At 43.4% G+C, this 18,689-nt stretch overlaps 1 protein-coding gene across 1 annotated transcript in view; it reads right to left on the minus strand.

The window, feature by feature from the left end:
- The window catches only part of HDGFL3 (HDGF like 3), a 38,792-nt gene extending 21,151 nt beyond the window's left edge, over positions 1 to 17,641 (minus strand). The window contains exon 1 of the mRNA XM_075764552.1: positions 17,067 to 17,641. Coding sequence (XP_075620667.1) covers positions 17,067 to 17,150 — 84 coding nt within the window. The 5' untranslated portion in view covers positions 17,151 to 17,641. The remainder of the gene's footprint in view (positions 1 to 17,066) is intronic.
- Between the last annotated feature and the right edge of the window lie 1,048 nt (positions 17,642 to 18,689).

Consider the following 18,689-nt stretch of genomic DNA (forward strand, 5'->3'; position numbering starts at 1 on the left):
AATAAGGTGGAATTGCACAGCTACAAAAGTAAAAATTAAAAAAGTCTCTGGGCATGGAAGAGTGCCACCAGCAAAAACAAAAAGCACAACAAGATTAAAAACAGCAGAGCATACTTTTGAGCACTGCTGAAAATGGCTGAAGGGTATCCTGCAGACAGCCAGAAATGACAATATAAAGACATCAATCCCCCTTTTTTTCTGTGCATGCTCGGGACCTTATGAGATAGAAGACAATGAAGGGTTAGTTGGAGTCCAAACAATGCTGGCAGGCAATGTCTCACTAGGAAAGATCAGCAGTCTTGCAGCTGAGTTCAGCTCCTTTACATCCCTAATTAGCAGCATATTTTTAAGGCAGAAAGTTGAAATACACATTCTGCAGAGCTGCTTTAATCTTCAGTATGAAAATGGGGCCACAGCTTAGTTCTCTGACTGGTATCTATATGCATGACTTCGTAGATAACAGATCTATTCATGTGATTCAAGTCCTCTGTGAGCTTTGGTGACTGGTGGACAGAAGACTGTCAGAGGAGGAGACAAAGCCTCGTCCTATCTCTCTCACTGGCCTCTGGGATGACCTTGGCCACATCACTGCATCTCCTTCAGTCTCACTTTACAAATGGGGACTATGGTACTGTCCTCTTTATAAAGCACTTGAGGTCCATGCCTAAAATGCTAGGTATTACTAATAACAAATACTTGCAGCTTTGTCAGAGGAGGATTTCAGGTTATCAATCTGTAATCCTCCCAGTGAGCACACCCAAAAGTTAGACTGCTGCAAAAATGCTCCATTTTTTCCAAATGAAGTGTTTCCCTGCCACTATGAGTGAAGCAATGGTGCTACCACTAGGAATTCCCCCCTCCCCCCCAGCTGGAAAGGAAAGGAAAGGAAAGGAAAGGAAAGGAAAGGAAAGGAAAGGAAAGGAAAGGAAAGGAAAGGAAAGGGGAAAAGAAAAAGGAAAGGAAAGGATGTGATCACACTATTCTCAGTCTGACTCTTACCTGCAATAACTCAGGGACACATCAGACAATTTTGCCAAACCAGACAAAAGGAGAAAGGCCAAAGAGATATTAAATTTTCCCATGTTTTGTGATAAATAAGCTGTCCATCAGAGGACAGACAGACAAGTAGTCCATATGCTGAGAGACAGCTTGCAATGCAGGCTCGACCAAAACGTCAGACAACAGGGGTTCCACATAAAGGCAAGCCAGAGGAAAAAAACCTTAAGTTTCATGGCTCACAAAATTACTTTCTAGTTGTGGATGGGTGGGGAGAGGTTGTTAATTTTCAACAAATATTGCCAGCTCTGAGGCATTTTGTGTTTACTTTTCTTCCCTTTAAGCATAGTAAGGCTTGATTCTCCTTTATCTGAATTATTCCTCAGATATCAAAATACTATTTGCAACGTACATCCAGCTAAGCAAACCACAGTGAGCCCACCAACACCAAATGAAAGCAGTTTCTGATGAAAAAATCTGGTGATCCTACTTTATCATCTTACTACAAATATTTTTGTCTTGAAATATAAAAGTGTGCAAGAAATGCACATACAAAAATGTGTTTGGAAGACATACAGCAAATAGAAACTAATTTACCAGTCAAGACATCAACAAATGAGAAATTTTAGGGACTGCACATTCACAAACACTGTATTTCTCTCCTGCCACTCTCTTCTCATAAACCAAAGGGACATGGAAAGTCATACCATCTTCCTCCCTAAAGTGCTCAGATAAACCCTGACACCTTCTGTATTACATCTGCTAGAAAGAGTGGATGGATGGTGTAAGAACTCATCAGACCGAGGACTATTTTTTGGCCTTCCAATATTTACACTACAATTTTACTATTTCATTGATTTTGTTTGTTTTTAAGGAAAATGTTATATTCATGAGAGAGGATTTTTTGGCCAGTCAACTTGATCAAAACCTTTTCTATCAGATACAGTCTGTCTAAAGCGTTGACATTTGGTCAAATACACACAACCAAATTTTATACTCAAGGCTCACCTGTTCCACATATCCAAAGCTCCATATTCCATTGTTCAAGCTTTTATTAAAATAAGTGTTGCTAGTCCTTATACTCATATTGGCACACTTAAAGCCAAAAGGTAAGCAAATTTCTGGAAGACTGCTGTCTCCTAGATTTGGCTGGCTTAATTTATTATTTCTTTTCCAATGTAATTTACTTCTCCAAAAAGTCAATTAAAAAAATTGGATTTGCACAATATTTCCAGGCTGAAGAATACTGAGTTTCCCTGTGCAATATTTGGTCCAGCTTCCCACAAAGTACACAAACCCCTGTTGACACTACAGCTTGCGGCTAAAATTGTTCTAAGTAAGGAAAAGTGATCGATGGAGACTGCAGGTCCCAGAATACAAGCCTCCAGTTTGCATCAGGGTGAAGACAAACATGCTAGGGACAAAGAAGGGAACAATCTGCTTCACTTGCTGCAGCCTGCGGGGTCCTGCTAGAGAGGATTCAAGCTTGACACTCTGGAGGTTGCAACTATCATCTGAGCCTTTGGGTGCAGAAAACCTTCCTGCTTGTCTCCTCTGTGACCTGTTTTGTTACCATCAGTTGCAGCTAAGGAGTCTATCAGGGGACAGAAACACTCCTGTCACTGAACAAGTGCCTGCATGAAAAAAAATGCTTACTGTTACAAGGGAAAAGAACACAAAAGCTTTGTCCCTTAAAAGCACAAAACATTTTTAGTGTCCTGCAACCCTCTGAGGTTTGGGTGCAGTAGTAGAGATGAGACTACATGAGTGTCCTGACCAGTCCTCCAGAGGGAATGGAAACACAGCTAAGCATGTATTTGTCTTCATTATGATGCCCTCTGTGGACCCACAGACCATAAAGACTTGTGGTCTTAAATACCTGAGTGTATGTGTTCTCAACAGAATATCTACTTGCAGGACTTAGGCCTCTACTTCAAAATGTAAACTTCTGTTTCAACAGTATCATAAACTAATTTACCTATGACCTAGCCAGACGAACAGGTAACTTCTGCAGGCACCAAGAATGGTGGAGGTCCCTGAGCAGACACCACATGCCGGTGCTGAGGACTGCCAAAGCACAGGCATGCTCAGAGCACCAAATCATGGCATTTAGGGTGCCTACGTGAAGGTGGTAGACGGGGACTCCTCAGCAGGGGAGAGCCCTCAGTCTGGATTTTGGGGCTACGGGTAAATATAATCACCAGGTATCACTGGCACACAGGCCAATTATTTTGTCGTGATGCAAATAACACGTACAACACCACCAGGTACACAAGCTGGGGGGAATGAGAAGCAATGGCATCTAATTGCAAAGCCAATGAAATGGAGTGATTTGCAACAATTTTTCAAAGGCAGGCTTTCCTGTTTACTCTGCTGACAAACTGCAAACTCGTACCTGCAGAAGAGCTCAGTGTGTGTAGAAAGCCTAGGGTCGCTATAAACCTAACAACTGTCTGTAAATAATTGTTTCCATTACTCCTGCGGCCTTAGCCACCATCTACGGTACGAAACAACCGATTAAATCGGCAGACTATTTTGGTAAGATGGAACTTTTGCCTCTGTTGACTGAGTCGCTAAAACCGTGGAATGAAAAGAGATTCATGGAGTCACAGCGGCCTCTGTGCAGCCCTTGGACCTGACTTTGGTATTTTTACTGGGTTTGCTTTCAATCTCTGCTCAGATTTCCAGGAGCTGTCATTACAGTGTCAAATACCTTCTTTGCAAAGTTCCTCAGTCTAGGTTAAACTCTTAGGAATTTTAATCTGTCTGCCTAAAGAGAGTCAGGAGCGAGTTTTTCCAAGCCAAGTCATATTCCTCCCCACCTGCCTGTTTTTCTGCTTCCAAAAGCTCAGAATGAGAGTTTTCATTTATTTTGACCAAAAATGTAATGCTGCTTAAATTTACTTAGATAGTCCCTAAAAGATTAACAATGTTATTTATCAAAATGAACATTTGCCTCAAAAAATAAAAAAAAAGATCTCAAGCAGCAGATTACAGGAATGAAACTCTTTATATAAAAATATTCAAAGCACTCCATTATGTACATGCAGACCCACAAACTTAAATCCTAATTACTAAACCACATTAGAAAAAAAATTACTCAAATGAAATAATAAAAAAAAAATTAAAAAAAGACAAAACCATATTTTTTTAGACTTGTAAGTGGTATTAATGTCAGAGACAAGATGATATATCAGTATGGTAGTGACCAGACTTGCTAGGGTAGCATATCCATTATGCCAAAAAAAATACTTTACATCACAAACACTAAATATGGGTTTTAAGCATGTGAGCATTCTCTTTTAATTATGGGCTTGAACTTGCCTAGATGTTTATACACTTGTAGGGTTAAGAGCTACTTTATAACATCCTTTCTTTCTAGCCAGTAAGTTAACCTGAGTACGTGTATGAGGTATGTGTAAGTATTTTGTGTTACTTTCAAATAACCTCTCAGAAGATGGTGTTTCCATGAACACGAGTTATCCACAAAACCTAGTGACTCAGCTGCAGTTATGTTACAGAAGTCACAACATTTACTCTAGAATCTACTTTCTTCCAAAAGTCTCTGGTTTTCTCTAACTTTCCTTCCCTAAACAAGACCAAGGCCTTTCTGGCCATTGCTTGCTCTCCTTTCTATACCAGACTTGGAGGGGTAATCAGAAGATTAATTTTAAAGGAATGATGACTTTAAAAGGGTACAGGCTCTCAAGGGACAAATTACACATGTGGAACTGTAATAGTTGTTTTCCCACATACATTAATATTAAATTTTTAAAACACCCTTTACCTCTGAATAAGGAATGGCATCCATACTAAGCATGGGAGCTTAGCACTCTCCCTTGGCATATCAGTAAAAAAACATGCTTTAAATCCAGTTACCATTTTGTTTTAAAAAGCAGCTGTAAAGAAACAGCATATTATTCTGACTCATATTGTGCAAATAACTGGGAAAAGGCAATTACACATAAAAGAGAACTTGGTTAGTGAGACACATATCTGGAACTAGAAAGGGCATTAGGGAACACTGCACATACAAATTTATCCTGGGATCCAGACACAGTGTTTATATACACCTCATACAAATCAACAAAATCCAACCAAAAGCCTTTCAGTTAGTATTCAAAACTTTATTTCTAAGTGTCCCTTGCCTTTACTTTTTAACACACTGGTGACGATACATGACGTGTCCAAACCATGCTCCACAATCAAAGAGTTTTAGCTCACAAAGCTTTTAATTGTCAAGATCCTCAATTCAGTCTCACACGTAGCACTCACAATGGTGTCCTTTTCAATAAATCTGCCTTGGAGACAACCCTGACAGCCCTGTTATTGTACCAGGTCAACTGTATTGCTGACATTTGACAAACAAGTAAACTAACACCTTCATCCAGCAGCAAATATTTCAGAGAAAGTATAAGCTTCTCATTAAAAAATTGTTCCCCTTGCTCCCACATCTGCTAAAGAAGCTGGCATTTTTTCTTAACATATTGCCACTAAAATCTTTACTATTATGGGCTTCTAGAAACTTAACAACTAGAGGCTTGATCCTGCAAGCACAGCTGGGCATACAGTTTGGCAGCATAAACAAAGCCATTGTCTTTGTATGATCAGATCCCATCCAGCACAATAACATGGCAATTATATATGCAGGTGAATCCATTCATTTGTAAGGCAGGAGATGGCATAAAACATCTTCCAAAAGATAAGGAGGAAACATTCACAGCATTTTAATGCTGAAGAGCCCTGTCTGACAAATGTGTCTTCTCTAATCTCTTTTCATCTTTTAACAAGGAATTCTTGTCATTTTACCAGAAGAACCAATTCAAAATACCTGCTCAGAAAACTGACCTACTCACTTAACAACAATAAAAAGCTCCAAACTGGAGACTCTCAAATAAATGCAAAGAAAACAAAATATTAGCAGATAGAACAAGCTTATTACTGGCGATATATCTTTGCAGAGATTAAAATTCTAACCACAAGGCTTAATAACTTTATGCTACCTTCCTCTTAAAGCTGTGATAGAAATACTGACTGTGACAAAGAAAAATAAAGTTTGCACAAGAGGAAGATTTTTAAAAAGAACTTACGATAAAAAGCAGCAAAAGGGGTACCTGAAAATGTGAACATATGTGAGTCACCTGATCCAGACACCATATGAAAAGAATTATCTGTTGAGTTTGCTGCACCACTAATATCTTTCAAAAACCCTGGTATTTGGAGAGGCACTGCAGTAAGGAATGTCATCTTTTATTTATTTTTTTTTTTAACATGAACGTCTGCCTTCTCCCTTAAGCTGTGGTCCTACTTTATGTTTCTACAGGCACGGCAGCACACATGTAAGCAGTTTTATTGAAATCAAGGAATCTTTTTGCAGTCAAACTCATTTGCTGCCTTTGGGACATGGTCTTTAGAGAGAAAACTAACGGGATAGCTATCATCTTCCTTCCGCTATTCCCTAACAACCAGGACAGCAAGCCGCCAGCCCTGCAGTGGATCTCCCAGAACACATGAAATGCCGAAGCCCGTGCCGGCTGGAGGATAATGAAACACAGTGGTAATAGTAGGCTGCTAAGAACACAGGAACCTCAATTCTGCAAACACTTCCACATGTGATGCACCCTGAATGAACACCACCTAACTGGATTCTAGATAATGGTGACTGAAGAAATCCTGACAGAAATACAACTTTACCCTGGCTTAGATAGAAACAGTGACATCTGGGCTGAAAATGAACTAGCAACTAATTAGTTTAAGAAAAAGATGACAAAAGATGGCACTACAGTAGGGCATGGTGCCTGGCATGAGATGCCTTGCTTAGGTCTATTCCTCGCCCGGATCTGCCTCACTTAACACCTTCTTCCATGTTCTGGAAGAGGCATTGGGGACAGCAAGCAAATATTAAGATAGTCTCTTATGCTCATGTGCATGTATGTATAAACATGCAGTCATTTAACTACACCCAGTGATGGTAAAACCAATATGACAACTGAGTCACAGAGTCCTGGGTCTGTGAGAAATATGAGCTGCAAGTAAATTGAAATTTAGTTTGCAAAAGGAAAAAGCTAACACATCTGGGGAAAAGGATTGGCAACGTAAGAGAGAGAAACTGGAAGCAGCAATACTACAGGAAGCCAATAGTGGACCACAAGTTACATTTGAACAACCAATGTGCTGCAAAGGTCAAGGCAATATGCAGAAATCCCCATATGCAAACACACATCCTGCCAGAGAGCTGGCAGACAACCTCACATGGTGCGACCGCACCCAGGAAAATTATTTTGGCCCTGTGCAGGACATCGCTGTGCAGGCTGGTAACAAGTTGAAGGAAGCTAAAGAAAAATACACAGTTATGTCAACCCACACACTAAAAAGCAACCATTGGGGCTGCAGGGATCACTTTACATACAGTGATGAATAATAAATTCTATCCCAAGGAAGGAAGGCAGGCAGGCCATGCATGGATGGCCTCACTTCTGCTATGGGGTGCAAATCACGCCCCTTTATGCCTGCTGGCCATTGTGCTTGGGTGGTCTCTGCACAAGTGGTAGGAAAGAGAAAGGCAAAACTCGAGAGGAGGAAGGACACAGACCTCTTTTTGAGGCACAGTGCTCTGCTTTCTGACATCATCTTACGCTGCTTTGTCAGGACGGCCGACCCACGGCACATGGTAGTCTAAACACCACCCCATCAGTGCCTTCCTCCCCCCCCCGCCAGCTGCTGCAACGGGAAGATACTGATACATCCCATAGAAAAGGTGAACCGTAAGTGCCCTACGTCTAAAGTTTTCCCAAAGGATATGTGGAGGAGGAGCTGGAGGAACTGCCTCCTAGTTACCAAACAATAGGTTAGGGACCAGGGTAGCAGCCAGGAACAGAGACCTGGATTCTTGTTTTCTTCACGTGGAGGAGATTCCAGCTGAGGATGATACCCCATCCTCCAGGAACTAAAGAAGGGGTTCATACTATCCCTTTCTTGGAAGCCCGAACACTGTAAAATGTAAGATTTGTGGAGCTGAAGAAAAACGATCGAAAAAGAGCTGCATATATCCAATCACTTTCTATGCAAAATGCATAAACATATCAAGGGAAGGATGGCAACTCCAGAATTGTTCTTTGCAACTATAGCTTTTGCTCCTCTATCTGTACTTTCCTGCTGCTCCCACCTAGGTTGCCTCTCCAGACTGATGCTACATATCTCTGTAAGGTTACTCCCTATGTTTCAATATGTACTTATATTTAGTACATTTAGTAATACAGTCTGATATGGGATCGATTCCCAGAAATGGTTTGCATTATTGTGCAATTGTGTATCGAGCTCTCCCAGACTTCAAGTTTCTTCCACTCCTTGCCTCAGTGTGGTTTTACTTTCTGTGTTGTAAGTGGCTTCACAGGTAGGTGCTTTCCAAGCCCAAGGAGTACAAGGTTACTGACTTTAATGGCTGACACAATGTTCCCTAGTTGATACCGGTGACACCACAGTGATCCCTGTAAGGTCCCTCCAGCCTGGATTTTTTCCTTCCTCCCCGGCCCTACTTACTCTGCTGTATGTAGAATGCTTTGTTAACCGAAGGCCTTGAAGAAATTCTTTGGTGTGTGATATTTCCTTGCCCTGTTTTTCCTCTTTTGTTACACGATGTCTTCTATTCAAGCAGCCAAACTAGAGCTGGCAAACAGCCTCTCTCTAGGTTTTTTACATGTTGCTGCAAGGCAAAATAAACAGTTGTTTCCAGTTTGCGTTTTCAGGGCTACAGATGTATGCTAATTATCCTTTCAGTCTGCTAATGGCAAACTGAAAGAGATTTAAATGTACTTTTCTAAGGCAGAGACCAGAGTCTATGGACACCTGTCCCTTCTAACTTTGGGCTTTGTGCTACCCAGAGCACGCTACAATGTCATCTCCTCCCTTTATGTTGACTCTGAAGGTATTTTCAGATTACAGCAGGGCTTTACAAAAGGCCAGGAGACAGAGATAAAATTCTTCTGAAATTCAAGAACATTATGTGTCTTTCTGAAGCAGCAGTGATGCCAAGGATAATATCTGGGATGACTTGAGACCATTTGAAGGATGAGGAACTTCAGAACGGGGCAATAGGAACTACATCATAACATGGGAAGTTCATTGTTTTGTTAAGATGCTGGAGTATTTACTCAAACTTCTTACCTTCCTTTTGTTTTCTAGAACAAAAAATTAATATAAAACAACAACAACAAAAAAGTCACCAAAGCCAGGTCTCACCTACCCTTTAGGTAAAAGTAAGTATTATCAGACTGTCACGTCAAATAGTCTGAGCGTAAGAAAACTGGAAATGAATCTGCAGTTTATTTCCAATTTCTGTATCAAGTTTAGAACTGGCTGTTACACAAATGAAACAATATCTCAGATGTGCAGAGCCAGTAATGTAGAGACCTTCCCAAGAGGAGGAAGCAAGGATCTGTTTCCTTCTTTAAGTTTTAGAAGCTTTACCTCATGATACTCACTTGTCTGCCAAATATTTCTTGGACTCTTTCAAATAACTGTTTATTCTTGTTGCTCCTATTGTGCTTCAGCCAAACTACTGGGCCCTTCTCTGTTGATGCTGCCTCTGTTGGAGTGGAAGGTCAAGTGATGTGCTACCACAGCAAGGTGCTACACCTCTGCTTTAAGCATCTATCTTTTCTATGGGGGTGTGTATATCTATGCACAGAATAGGTATGTGTATACACACACATACATGTCCATGGTATGTAGAGATCAGAGATACAGATGACATGGGGAAGACTTGAAAAGTACCGAAGTACCTAAAGGTACAGGGAAGTACTGATGTTCAGCCAATTCCTAACACCTTCAAAAAGCTGGCTCCACAACCTCTTCCTGCCTGCTCCACACAGGCTACTTTCCAGTGTTTGTTGCTATATTTATCACTCAAATTACAGTATTACTGAGAGGCCTCAGGCACACTCCTTCTCCCTTATGCCTCTCAAGCATACAGTGGAAAGGTCTTTACTGCTCAGACACCACTATTTCAAACAGTTGAAATGTCCAAGCTCTCTACATTGTCATCACTTTTCCAGCATTACCAGGAAATCCTTTCATCTATCCTCAAATGACAATTGTATATACTTACTGTCAGCAATCACTTGCTTACAAGATTTTTATTACCCTAAATACAGGAAGACTTGTTAATGCATTATTCTGATGGGGAAATCAGGAAATGAAGAGTTAAGACTGAAAACTCAGCCTTCGTTTTGCTGTCTATGCTTACAAAAAATTCACTCCAGTTGGGGGTCCTAAAAGGTTCTTTAATAAAAAGAAGAGATCTGTCAATTAATGCAATGGAAACTAACATTTCTCGTATCTTTTTACAATCAGATCATAGAGATTGACTTGACAGACTACCAATTTCACTGGGGCACCCTTCCTTCAGACAAAACATATATCCAATGATTTTCATGAGATTAGTTGATGAAAATTATTCAGTGGCTTCAAAATGACAAGGAAAACTATCTAACAAAAAGCCTGTACAGTATGGGTATGAAAAACTTTAACTGCTTATTGCCTCAAAACTTCTGAGACAACTGTCTTTATTCTGGGTTATCTTCATTTGGACTTAAAATCATGACACCGCAGGAGAAAATGTATTCATCCATTGTCATTTACACAAAAAGATCAGACTTGCACGTTTGAGGCTAGTTATTTAAACTAAAGGAAAAAAAACAACCAACAGAGAGATTTAAAGAACTGAATTTTAAAGAAGTTTCCCAAATACCCCTGCCATGCTAACAACAAACATAGAACATCTTGGCCCCAAAATTATTTCTTTGCCAAACAAGAGCAACTATAAAGGTTTTACTGTAAGCTATGATTCACCTTTATGTATAAAAAATACTGCATTTTACACTACAATTTTAAGATGAAATCTGTTTTTAAGTCACACTTAGAGCAGAATGCAGGAGAATGGAGAAAGTCCATCAGCTGCTGAGGTTCCCCACCTTCCAAATACTAGGAGAATTCACACTTCACTCCTTGTTGTTTTTGCTTTAGGAAATGAAGAAAACAGTACTCAATGAGCTGATGAAGTCACTGAAAAGGCACTCACACCTACTCTAAATATGACCAGATATCTGCAAATAAAAGTTTAAATGCTATCTAACATGTGCCAACCTGGTGCAGAAGGTTTAGAAAGTAAAAACCAGCTCCATAAAGTACTCATTGCCTTATATGTGCTCTTTTCAGATGCACCACAGCAGAAGTCATGGGAGTGCTGCCTGAAGAAGCCACGACTTCACTATTAGTTCCTAGGTGAAGACAGACCTTTGCAGTGATCAGCAAATCATGTCTCATCTCAGAAAGGAACAGAGACCTGCCATGAAAAATTGCTTGCAGATCTCTGAGGAGTGATGTATGAATGAGGTACATAATTAAAGAGGGAGAGAGATGGAAGAAGCTCTGAGATGGTAAAGGAGAAGTCACAGGAGACTCATATTTAGTAACATGGCAAAAGTGAGGTCATAAACCAGAGCAACCAAAAGGGGAAAAAGGAGCAAAGCACATGGTGAAGGACTGAACAGGTCCCAAATGGCCAAGGAGACAAGCTCAAAAGATTGCAGACTGGGTTTTGGCAGAAAAACACAGAGAAAGATCTGTTGTCTATTTCTGATGGACCCTTTGAAGTTTTCTGGATCTAATCTGATTTTTGTCTGTCATTCTTTGCCAAAAAAGATAAACCCTGCCAGGGAAAACCTACCTTCCCTTATCCTTATACTAATAAGAAAACAAATGGTCTGTTTGAAATATCAAACACTTAAAATGTAGACTCTTTCTTCTATGATGTCTTCGAGAGTTTGATATGTCCAAGCTGTCATACTTGCAATTATAGCCGTCCAAAGTTGTTCCTGGTTAGGTATCTTGTATTTTACCAAACTATGTCAGAACTTAGGCCTTGGTCCTATACTGAGACCTTCACCACAATCAACCCCCCAGCTCCATCCATACTTCACTGAACTGGAAGAGAGAGGTTTATTTACTAAAATGCCTGCATAGGGGTGTAAAAAATACGATTTTTGATTTTTTTTTACTGATACTGAACGTCGTCTGCAATTCTGTCACTCTGTAGTAGTAATTTCTTTTAATAGTCTCTAACGTTGTATTATGCTATAATACTACAGTGTTACTTAGCCTTATCTTTTTAGGCCCTAGTCTAACAAAGTCTTTAAGCATAAGCTTACCTTTAAGCCCTTCCCTTGGATTACTTTAGTTCATACTTTAAAGTGCCTTACTTTCATGCCTTGCTGGACGGGGGACACAGTCAACAATACTGAAGAAACATACTCCACTAAAACCTATCATGTAATCACTGTTACATTTATGATGCTCAGCCCGCCATAGACACTAGTTCCCATCAAAATTATAGCATTTACTATGTATTACTCTAAGCAATATACTGAAAATTTCATACCTATTTGCAACTCTAATACATTAATCCTCACATATGAGGATTGTCAGTTAACTAGGAAATTTGGAGTTCAAGTAGGTGTTAATTCAGAGCAGCAATAAAGGAACTGGACATGACAAACAGGAGAAAATAGGAAAATTCACCTCCACAAGACAGTAAATCCACCTTCATAATAGCTTGAGTGACATCCTCGCTTTAAAGGCTGCGTTCTCCTCCCAACACAAAATGTTCTGAACAGCTCTACACATCCATGTGTTTTACACTGAAATACATCGCCTTACCTGCTTGGATCTCTTTTGCATTGTATCAAATCAACTTTACCAAGCCTATACACACTACTTGCTTTTACCCAAATACAGTTCTTGTCCACCCAGCTGTATGATCCTAGATTTCTATTCAGTAATGGCATCAGCCATTTACTTGGGCATGCTCTTATTCAGGTCATTCCAGACTTTTTCCTCTGCTCTCTACAGTTGCATTAACAGCTTCCTTCCTATTTTTAAATCAGCAGCTAATTTCAGCAACTAAGTGCTTATTGTTTCTTCAGGGTCACTCATAAAACAAACACCATTATTGATCTTTCTGAATCTACCACTAGTTTTTCCCTTTTATCTCATCTGAGTGACTATTCAAGGGGCAATTTCTCAATAAAGCTGGACCTCTATCCTAGATAAACTAGGGTATCTGAAGAAAGAGATTTCTCTGTCTATGTTTGCTAACACAGCTCCTAGCATGGCAGTAGCCAAGCAACTTATAAATGTTAGTGATTTTGTCTCCACAACACCTTTTTAAAGGGAAAAGTGTTGTTAACTGTCTTTTACAAACAGGGAACTAAGAAACAGAGGGATTTAGTGCTTCAAAGGCAAAGACCAGTCATGAAATGTAGAATGAATTGAATCCTTATTTCCTACATTTTAACCACAATAGTATCTTTCCTCTATTTTTCCATGCACCCTGGATACACAATTGCTTATTTGTTAGATTACAGCGACTGATGACCTGGCCAATTCGTATTTATTCTGCATTTTTGATGAGCATCTGAAGACAACTGACATCACAGGCTAACATAAAACCATGTTTAAATCAAACTGCTGCCAGTATTTTATCTACTGTTATTATTAAGCTTCAGTATGGTTCTTGGGGCCTAAACCCTAAACCTATTCACTGGCCTCCAGTTAAACTAAAGGAAATTTTGGCTTTGCCCAAGAAAACGTGATACCAAAATGCAAAGCAGGCCTTCCAGGTAATAAGACCTAAGTGACATCTTTCAGACACCAAGTATCTAAAAGCATCTTTTGAAGAGAGTGGTTTTATTCACCAATTCTATTTTAATAGGGTATGTAAAAACAACATTTACTAGCCATTACCATTTTGGCAAAGTGTCGCAAATTTAGTCCTTTTCAAATTAATTCTAGAACAATCCACAAAGAAATGTGAAATGCAGTTTGACTGCTGTAAGGCAACATCAATTATTAGGCAAAATTTTTCAATGGTCCCTGGGCATATTATCACTATCTGGCCACTTTCTTCACGGTTTCTCTCTCTTTACTCACAGTGATGAAATTCAGATTTGCCAGTCTCGTTCTTGCTGATCGCAACGTACCTCCAAAGAGAGGGGGTGGAAGGTTAATGGTCTAGGACTACAGATTGCTGCCTACGCTGGGTATTTCTGCAGTGTTGTGCCACATGGAGCTGCCTGAGCCCAGAAGCATACCTAATGAGAGACAAGGATAATTGACCTAGCTGCAGATCTGCACTACTGCAGCTGGACTGCTTCTGGGATCTGAGTTAGATTTTCTGTATGACCCTACCCAGGCACACAAAAATACATGGCTGATTCTGAGCCAGGTCAGTTATGTCCATGTGTTTCATTAAAGGGTAGGCAGAGTCTTTCTGTCCTGCTTTAACACTTCTCAGGTTTATTAAACACAGTTTAAGAAGTTTGTCCATAGACACGAAATTCATGCTAAAGGTCTCAGAGATGCAAAACACCATTTGGTAAGGGCAATAACGCTGCCATGTAAATGTATTATTACTTGTATTATTAAGCTAGTATATTAGCATGAAATATGTAAGTTTTTACATGAGAATACAAAGATCAAACATGCTAATTGCATAATGAATAAAGATGTAGGTAGCAAACACTCAAGGATCTTGAAACAAGTGAATCCCCTGGATAAAAGGCATTCAGTTAATCAGAGTATCTGACTTGCATTCTCAACTCAAATACTTCTTTTCTTCCTATTTGTATATAATAATGTTTTCTGGGAAACAAAATAAAGACTAGTGTCCTCACTAGGTTTTTTCTTTGCTTCAGGAAGTGCACATCAGGCAAAACTTGGCAACCAAGATGAAGAAAAGTCCTAGTAAAGATGGTACGAACTGTATTTTTCACAAACAATACATTAGGTTCACGCAGACATCAGCCTGATCTAACATGAAGTTGTATGTAACTGCCTCACATGTTACAGGAACACACTCTGTGCCTCTTGACGCTCAGGTGAACTAAAACCGAGCCCTCATGCTCCCCTAGCCTGACTGCTCTCTTCCTACCTGACGGTAGGGTCTGGGCTCTCTACAGTTTTTACCTCTGCTTGCTAAGTCATGTTAAAACTAGAGACTGCTTTGTCTTCGCTTGAACTTTACATCCTGTTAGTTTGCACAAAGGAAGTAAGTTATGTTAATAGCACACCTATTTTTTCCTAGTGAATATGCACTCTGTTGGATATTATTGCCATTCAGATACCTATTTAGACACCCAGTCAAAGGCTATGACCAGCTGCATAGCATATAATGATTTTTGTAAAGGAAAGAAAATGCCATTAAAACAAAAGGCCCTGTTCTGCTTCTGGGTAAACAAACAGGAGTTTTACAAAGGCTCAAAAAGGAAAGGGATTAACAGGCTTCAATGTGGTAATGGTCTCAACTGTTCACATTAAAATTTTCACAGTAAATTAAACCATGACAGAGGTAGGAAAGAAGTCAATTTTCAGTGGATCATGCTGTTCTGCTGACATAAATTGCCATTTTTTAGGTAGTATATCCACCAACCTGTATAATGATAGAATAACAAAACCGCAACCCAGTGTTGATTAAGTTCGGCCTTTTGCATGCTAATTTTAGACTGCTCTGCCAACATAATTGAATGCACCACCTTATTTACATGCTTCTAGATATTTAGCACCCTCACTATTCTTTCTTCACCAACCTTTGCTTAAGCCTGTGGTGTTGGCCTTCCCTCCTTGTACGGTGTCTGCTGTCACTTCTGCTTCCTCAGTTATACTCAGGACACCTTTCAATTCACTTTCCACCACTCTCACCCATCCTTTTCCTGGGCTCCCTTGTCAAGGGTAATGCTAAATGTCAGTATTTATCCTGCCCATCTATGTTTTCCTGCATGCTGCATACAACACTTCATTATCTTCATGCTCTTTATAAAGACCAGCAGCTTTCCTTGACTAGAAAATGATGGCATGAAGCACGAACCAATCATCCTGGTAAGGTTGGAGAAGACCAGTAAATACAGACTGTCACTGGCTGATGTCTGCCAATGAGTTCACACCACACAGGTTTCACAGTGAGTTTACACAACAGTGACCAAAAAGGAGGGAAGGGACAGGCTGTCTAAGTGTGCCACGGTACCAGACACTCCAGAGAAAGCCCTGCTCCGCGTTACTGTAGTGGCACCAAAAATGGATGTTTAAATACAATGGGGTGCTTATCTGACTGCCAAATGCCCACGATGCCTTTCCACCTCAGTTATAGCACAGTGGCATAAAACAAAAAATGACAAAGAGCTATGAAAGAAGTCAACACAGCAAAAGACAAAATAAAGCCAGTGGCTGACTGGGAGGCCCAACACCCAAACAGCCTGTGTACAGAGGGGCGGCCACCGAGCTGCAGAGATGTCAGCACCCCATACGGACAGGGCAGCACCTCAGAGCTAGGCCCTGCTTCACCTCACCCAACCTCTCCACACCAAGCCATGCCTCCAGGCTCTCCTGACACCCACCACCCTGAGGACAACGGCTGCCTGCCTCCGGGCCCCGGCCCCTTCCCCCTGCGTGCCACCAGGCCTCGCCTCTCCCCACATGCCCCCCTAGACACGGCCCTGCCCTGGGCCGTGCCCCTTCCCCACACACATCCCCAGGCCCGGCCCGAGGCCTTGTTCCCCGCCCGGGTCCTGGGCCGCGCTGGGCCCGGGGGATGCGGCCGCCTTGCCCTGCCCTGCCCCAAGCGCCGGCCGCGGGGGAGATGGGGGCCCCTCTGCCCCACGGGGGCGCCGGGGGCCGGGGCGAGGGAGGGCGTTTAGTAAACAGCATCGTTGTCATGCAGGCAGCGCTGCCGGCTCCCCAAGCCTCCTCCCCACGATAACAACCCAGGTACAGCCCGCGCTCGCCCCCCTCCCTTCCTCCTCCTCCTCCTCCTCCTCCCGGGGGGCCGGGGAGAAATCTGCAGATCAAAGAAAAGATGCACAATAATAACAGGGTGGGCGCGCACCGCGGCCCCCCGTCCGGCGGGGCCGGGGCCTCCGGCGGAGGCTCGCCGCGGCCCGGCCGCTGCCCTCCCGGCAGGAGGACGAGGGGGGCGGCGGTGGCGCGGAGCTGGGGCCGGGCGCCCCCGCAGCGGTACTCACCCGGGCCGGCCAGTGCGGGTACCCCTTCATTTTGGCGAACACCAGGTCTCCAGCCTTGTATTCTCGGGGCCGCGGACGAGCCATCGGGAGCCGCCGCGGGAGCCGCCGTGTGTCCCCCCGCCCTCCCACACCCCCCGCCCCGCACACACCGCTCCGGGGGCAGCCGGGCGAGCCCCCGCGGGGTGCGATGAGCCCGGGCACGGGGCGCAGCCAGGAGCGGGGCCGGGCCGCGGGCAATCCCCGATCTCTCCGGCGGCGGCGGCGGCAGGAGAAGATGGGGTGTGTGTGTGAGTGTGTGTGTGTGTGAGTGTGTGTGTGTGTGTGTGTGAGTGAGTGTGTACGCGGGGGAGGGGGAGGCCTTGGACACAACCCCAGCAGCCCCCGGTACCAGGGAGCCGGCTGGCGGCGGGGCGCCTGGCCGGGCGGGGGCGGCCGGGGAGCCCTCACCCCGCGGCGGCGGGCGGGCGCGGCGCTGCCCGCGGCCCCCCCGTGCGAGCTGGCTACGCCGCCCGCGCCGCCCGCTCCATCCCCGCCGCAGCCGCCGCGGCCCCGGGAATATGGAGCCGTCTCTTCCGAATTACTCCTCGGGCAGCGACCGAAAACAGGATCTTCTTATCCCCCCCCGCCCGCGCCTCCCCCCCGCGCTTTCCCTTCCTGTTATTTTCTAGGTACACAGATCGGTTTCTGTAAAAATAGGAGAACAGAGAGCGACTCCAGTCCCTCCCGGCCCTTCCTTCCCAGCTGAAGCATGACATGGTTCTTTATGCGCGCCTGACATGGAGGCTGGGCGACAAGGAGAAGCCGGCTGAGCCCGGCTGATTTTTGCAGCAGGGCCCCCGAGTTCCCCTGGCCAGAGGCTCCCAGCCCTTGGTCCTGGGGGTGCCCTGTCCCCCCTTGTCATGGAGGCCCAGGCCCCTGCGTGGATGGTCTCCTCGAGGTGCCTGGGCACCCAGTGCCACTGGCACACCCCCTGTAACAGGCCTCCCCACACACAGGAGTGCCTGCGGACCCCTGGCTTTACCCTGGCCCTCCCCACGTGGCCAAACACCCAGCCCCAGGCAGGCCCCGGGCTGAAGGCCTGGCTGCAGGGCACAGGGTTTTCCCAATTTCTGTACCCAGCCTCTTCCTCATCACCAGTCCCTCCACCTTCCTTCTCAGCCTAAAACTCAAAAACCCCTGCCTGCAGCCACAAAGACCTGGACCTGGGATCTGCTTAAATGCATAGAAGGGCTTCCCCTCAGGGGGTGTTTGGGACCTGCCAGATGATGCCAGTTTTTAGAAACGTGCTCCTCTGTGAAAGGGAAGCACTGGCAAATCACAAATCCAAACCCCAGATATTGCTGGTTTTACCATATTGTTACCAGTTAACCTGTAATGTTCAGAAATGAATTGACATTTATTATACTGAAGTATTGTCTAGAGGAACAAAACTAGGAAGGCACCTGCAAGCTGGGCTACAAGCGGAAAAGTTTAGGAAAGATTTTTCTGCAGGTGTGGCTGAGACTGTAGCAGTGGGTTCCCCAACCATTGCCACATGCAAGACAGCAACTATCCCCTTTGGGTTTAGGGAGATGGCTCTGGCTGGGCGCTTCTCTGAGTCCCAAGGAAGGCACCTGGCTGCAG

This window comes from Balearica regulorum, chromosome 12 (genome assembly GCF_011004875.1).
Source record: "Balearica regulorum gibbericeps isolate bBalReg1 chromosome 12, bBalReg1.pri, whole genome shotgun sequence".
Lineage (NCBI taxonomy): Eukaryota > Metazoa > Chordata > Aves > Gruiformes > Gruidae > Balearica > Balearica regulorum.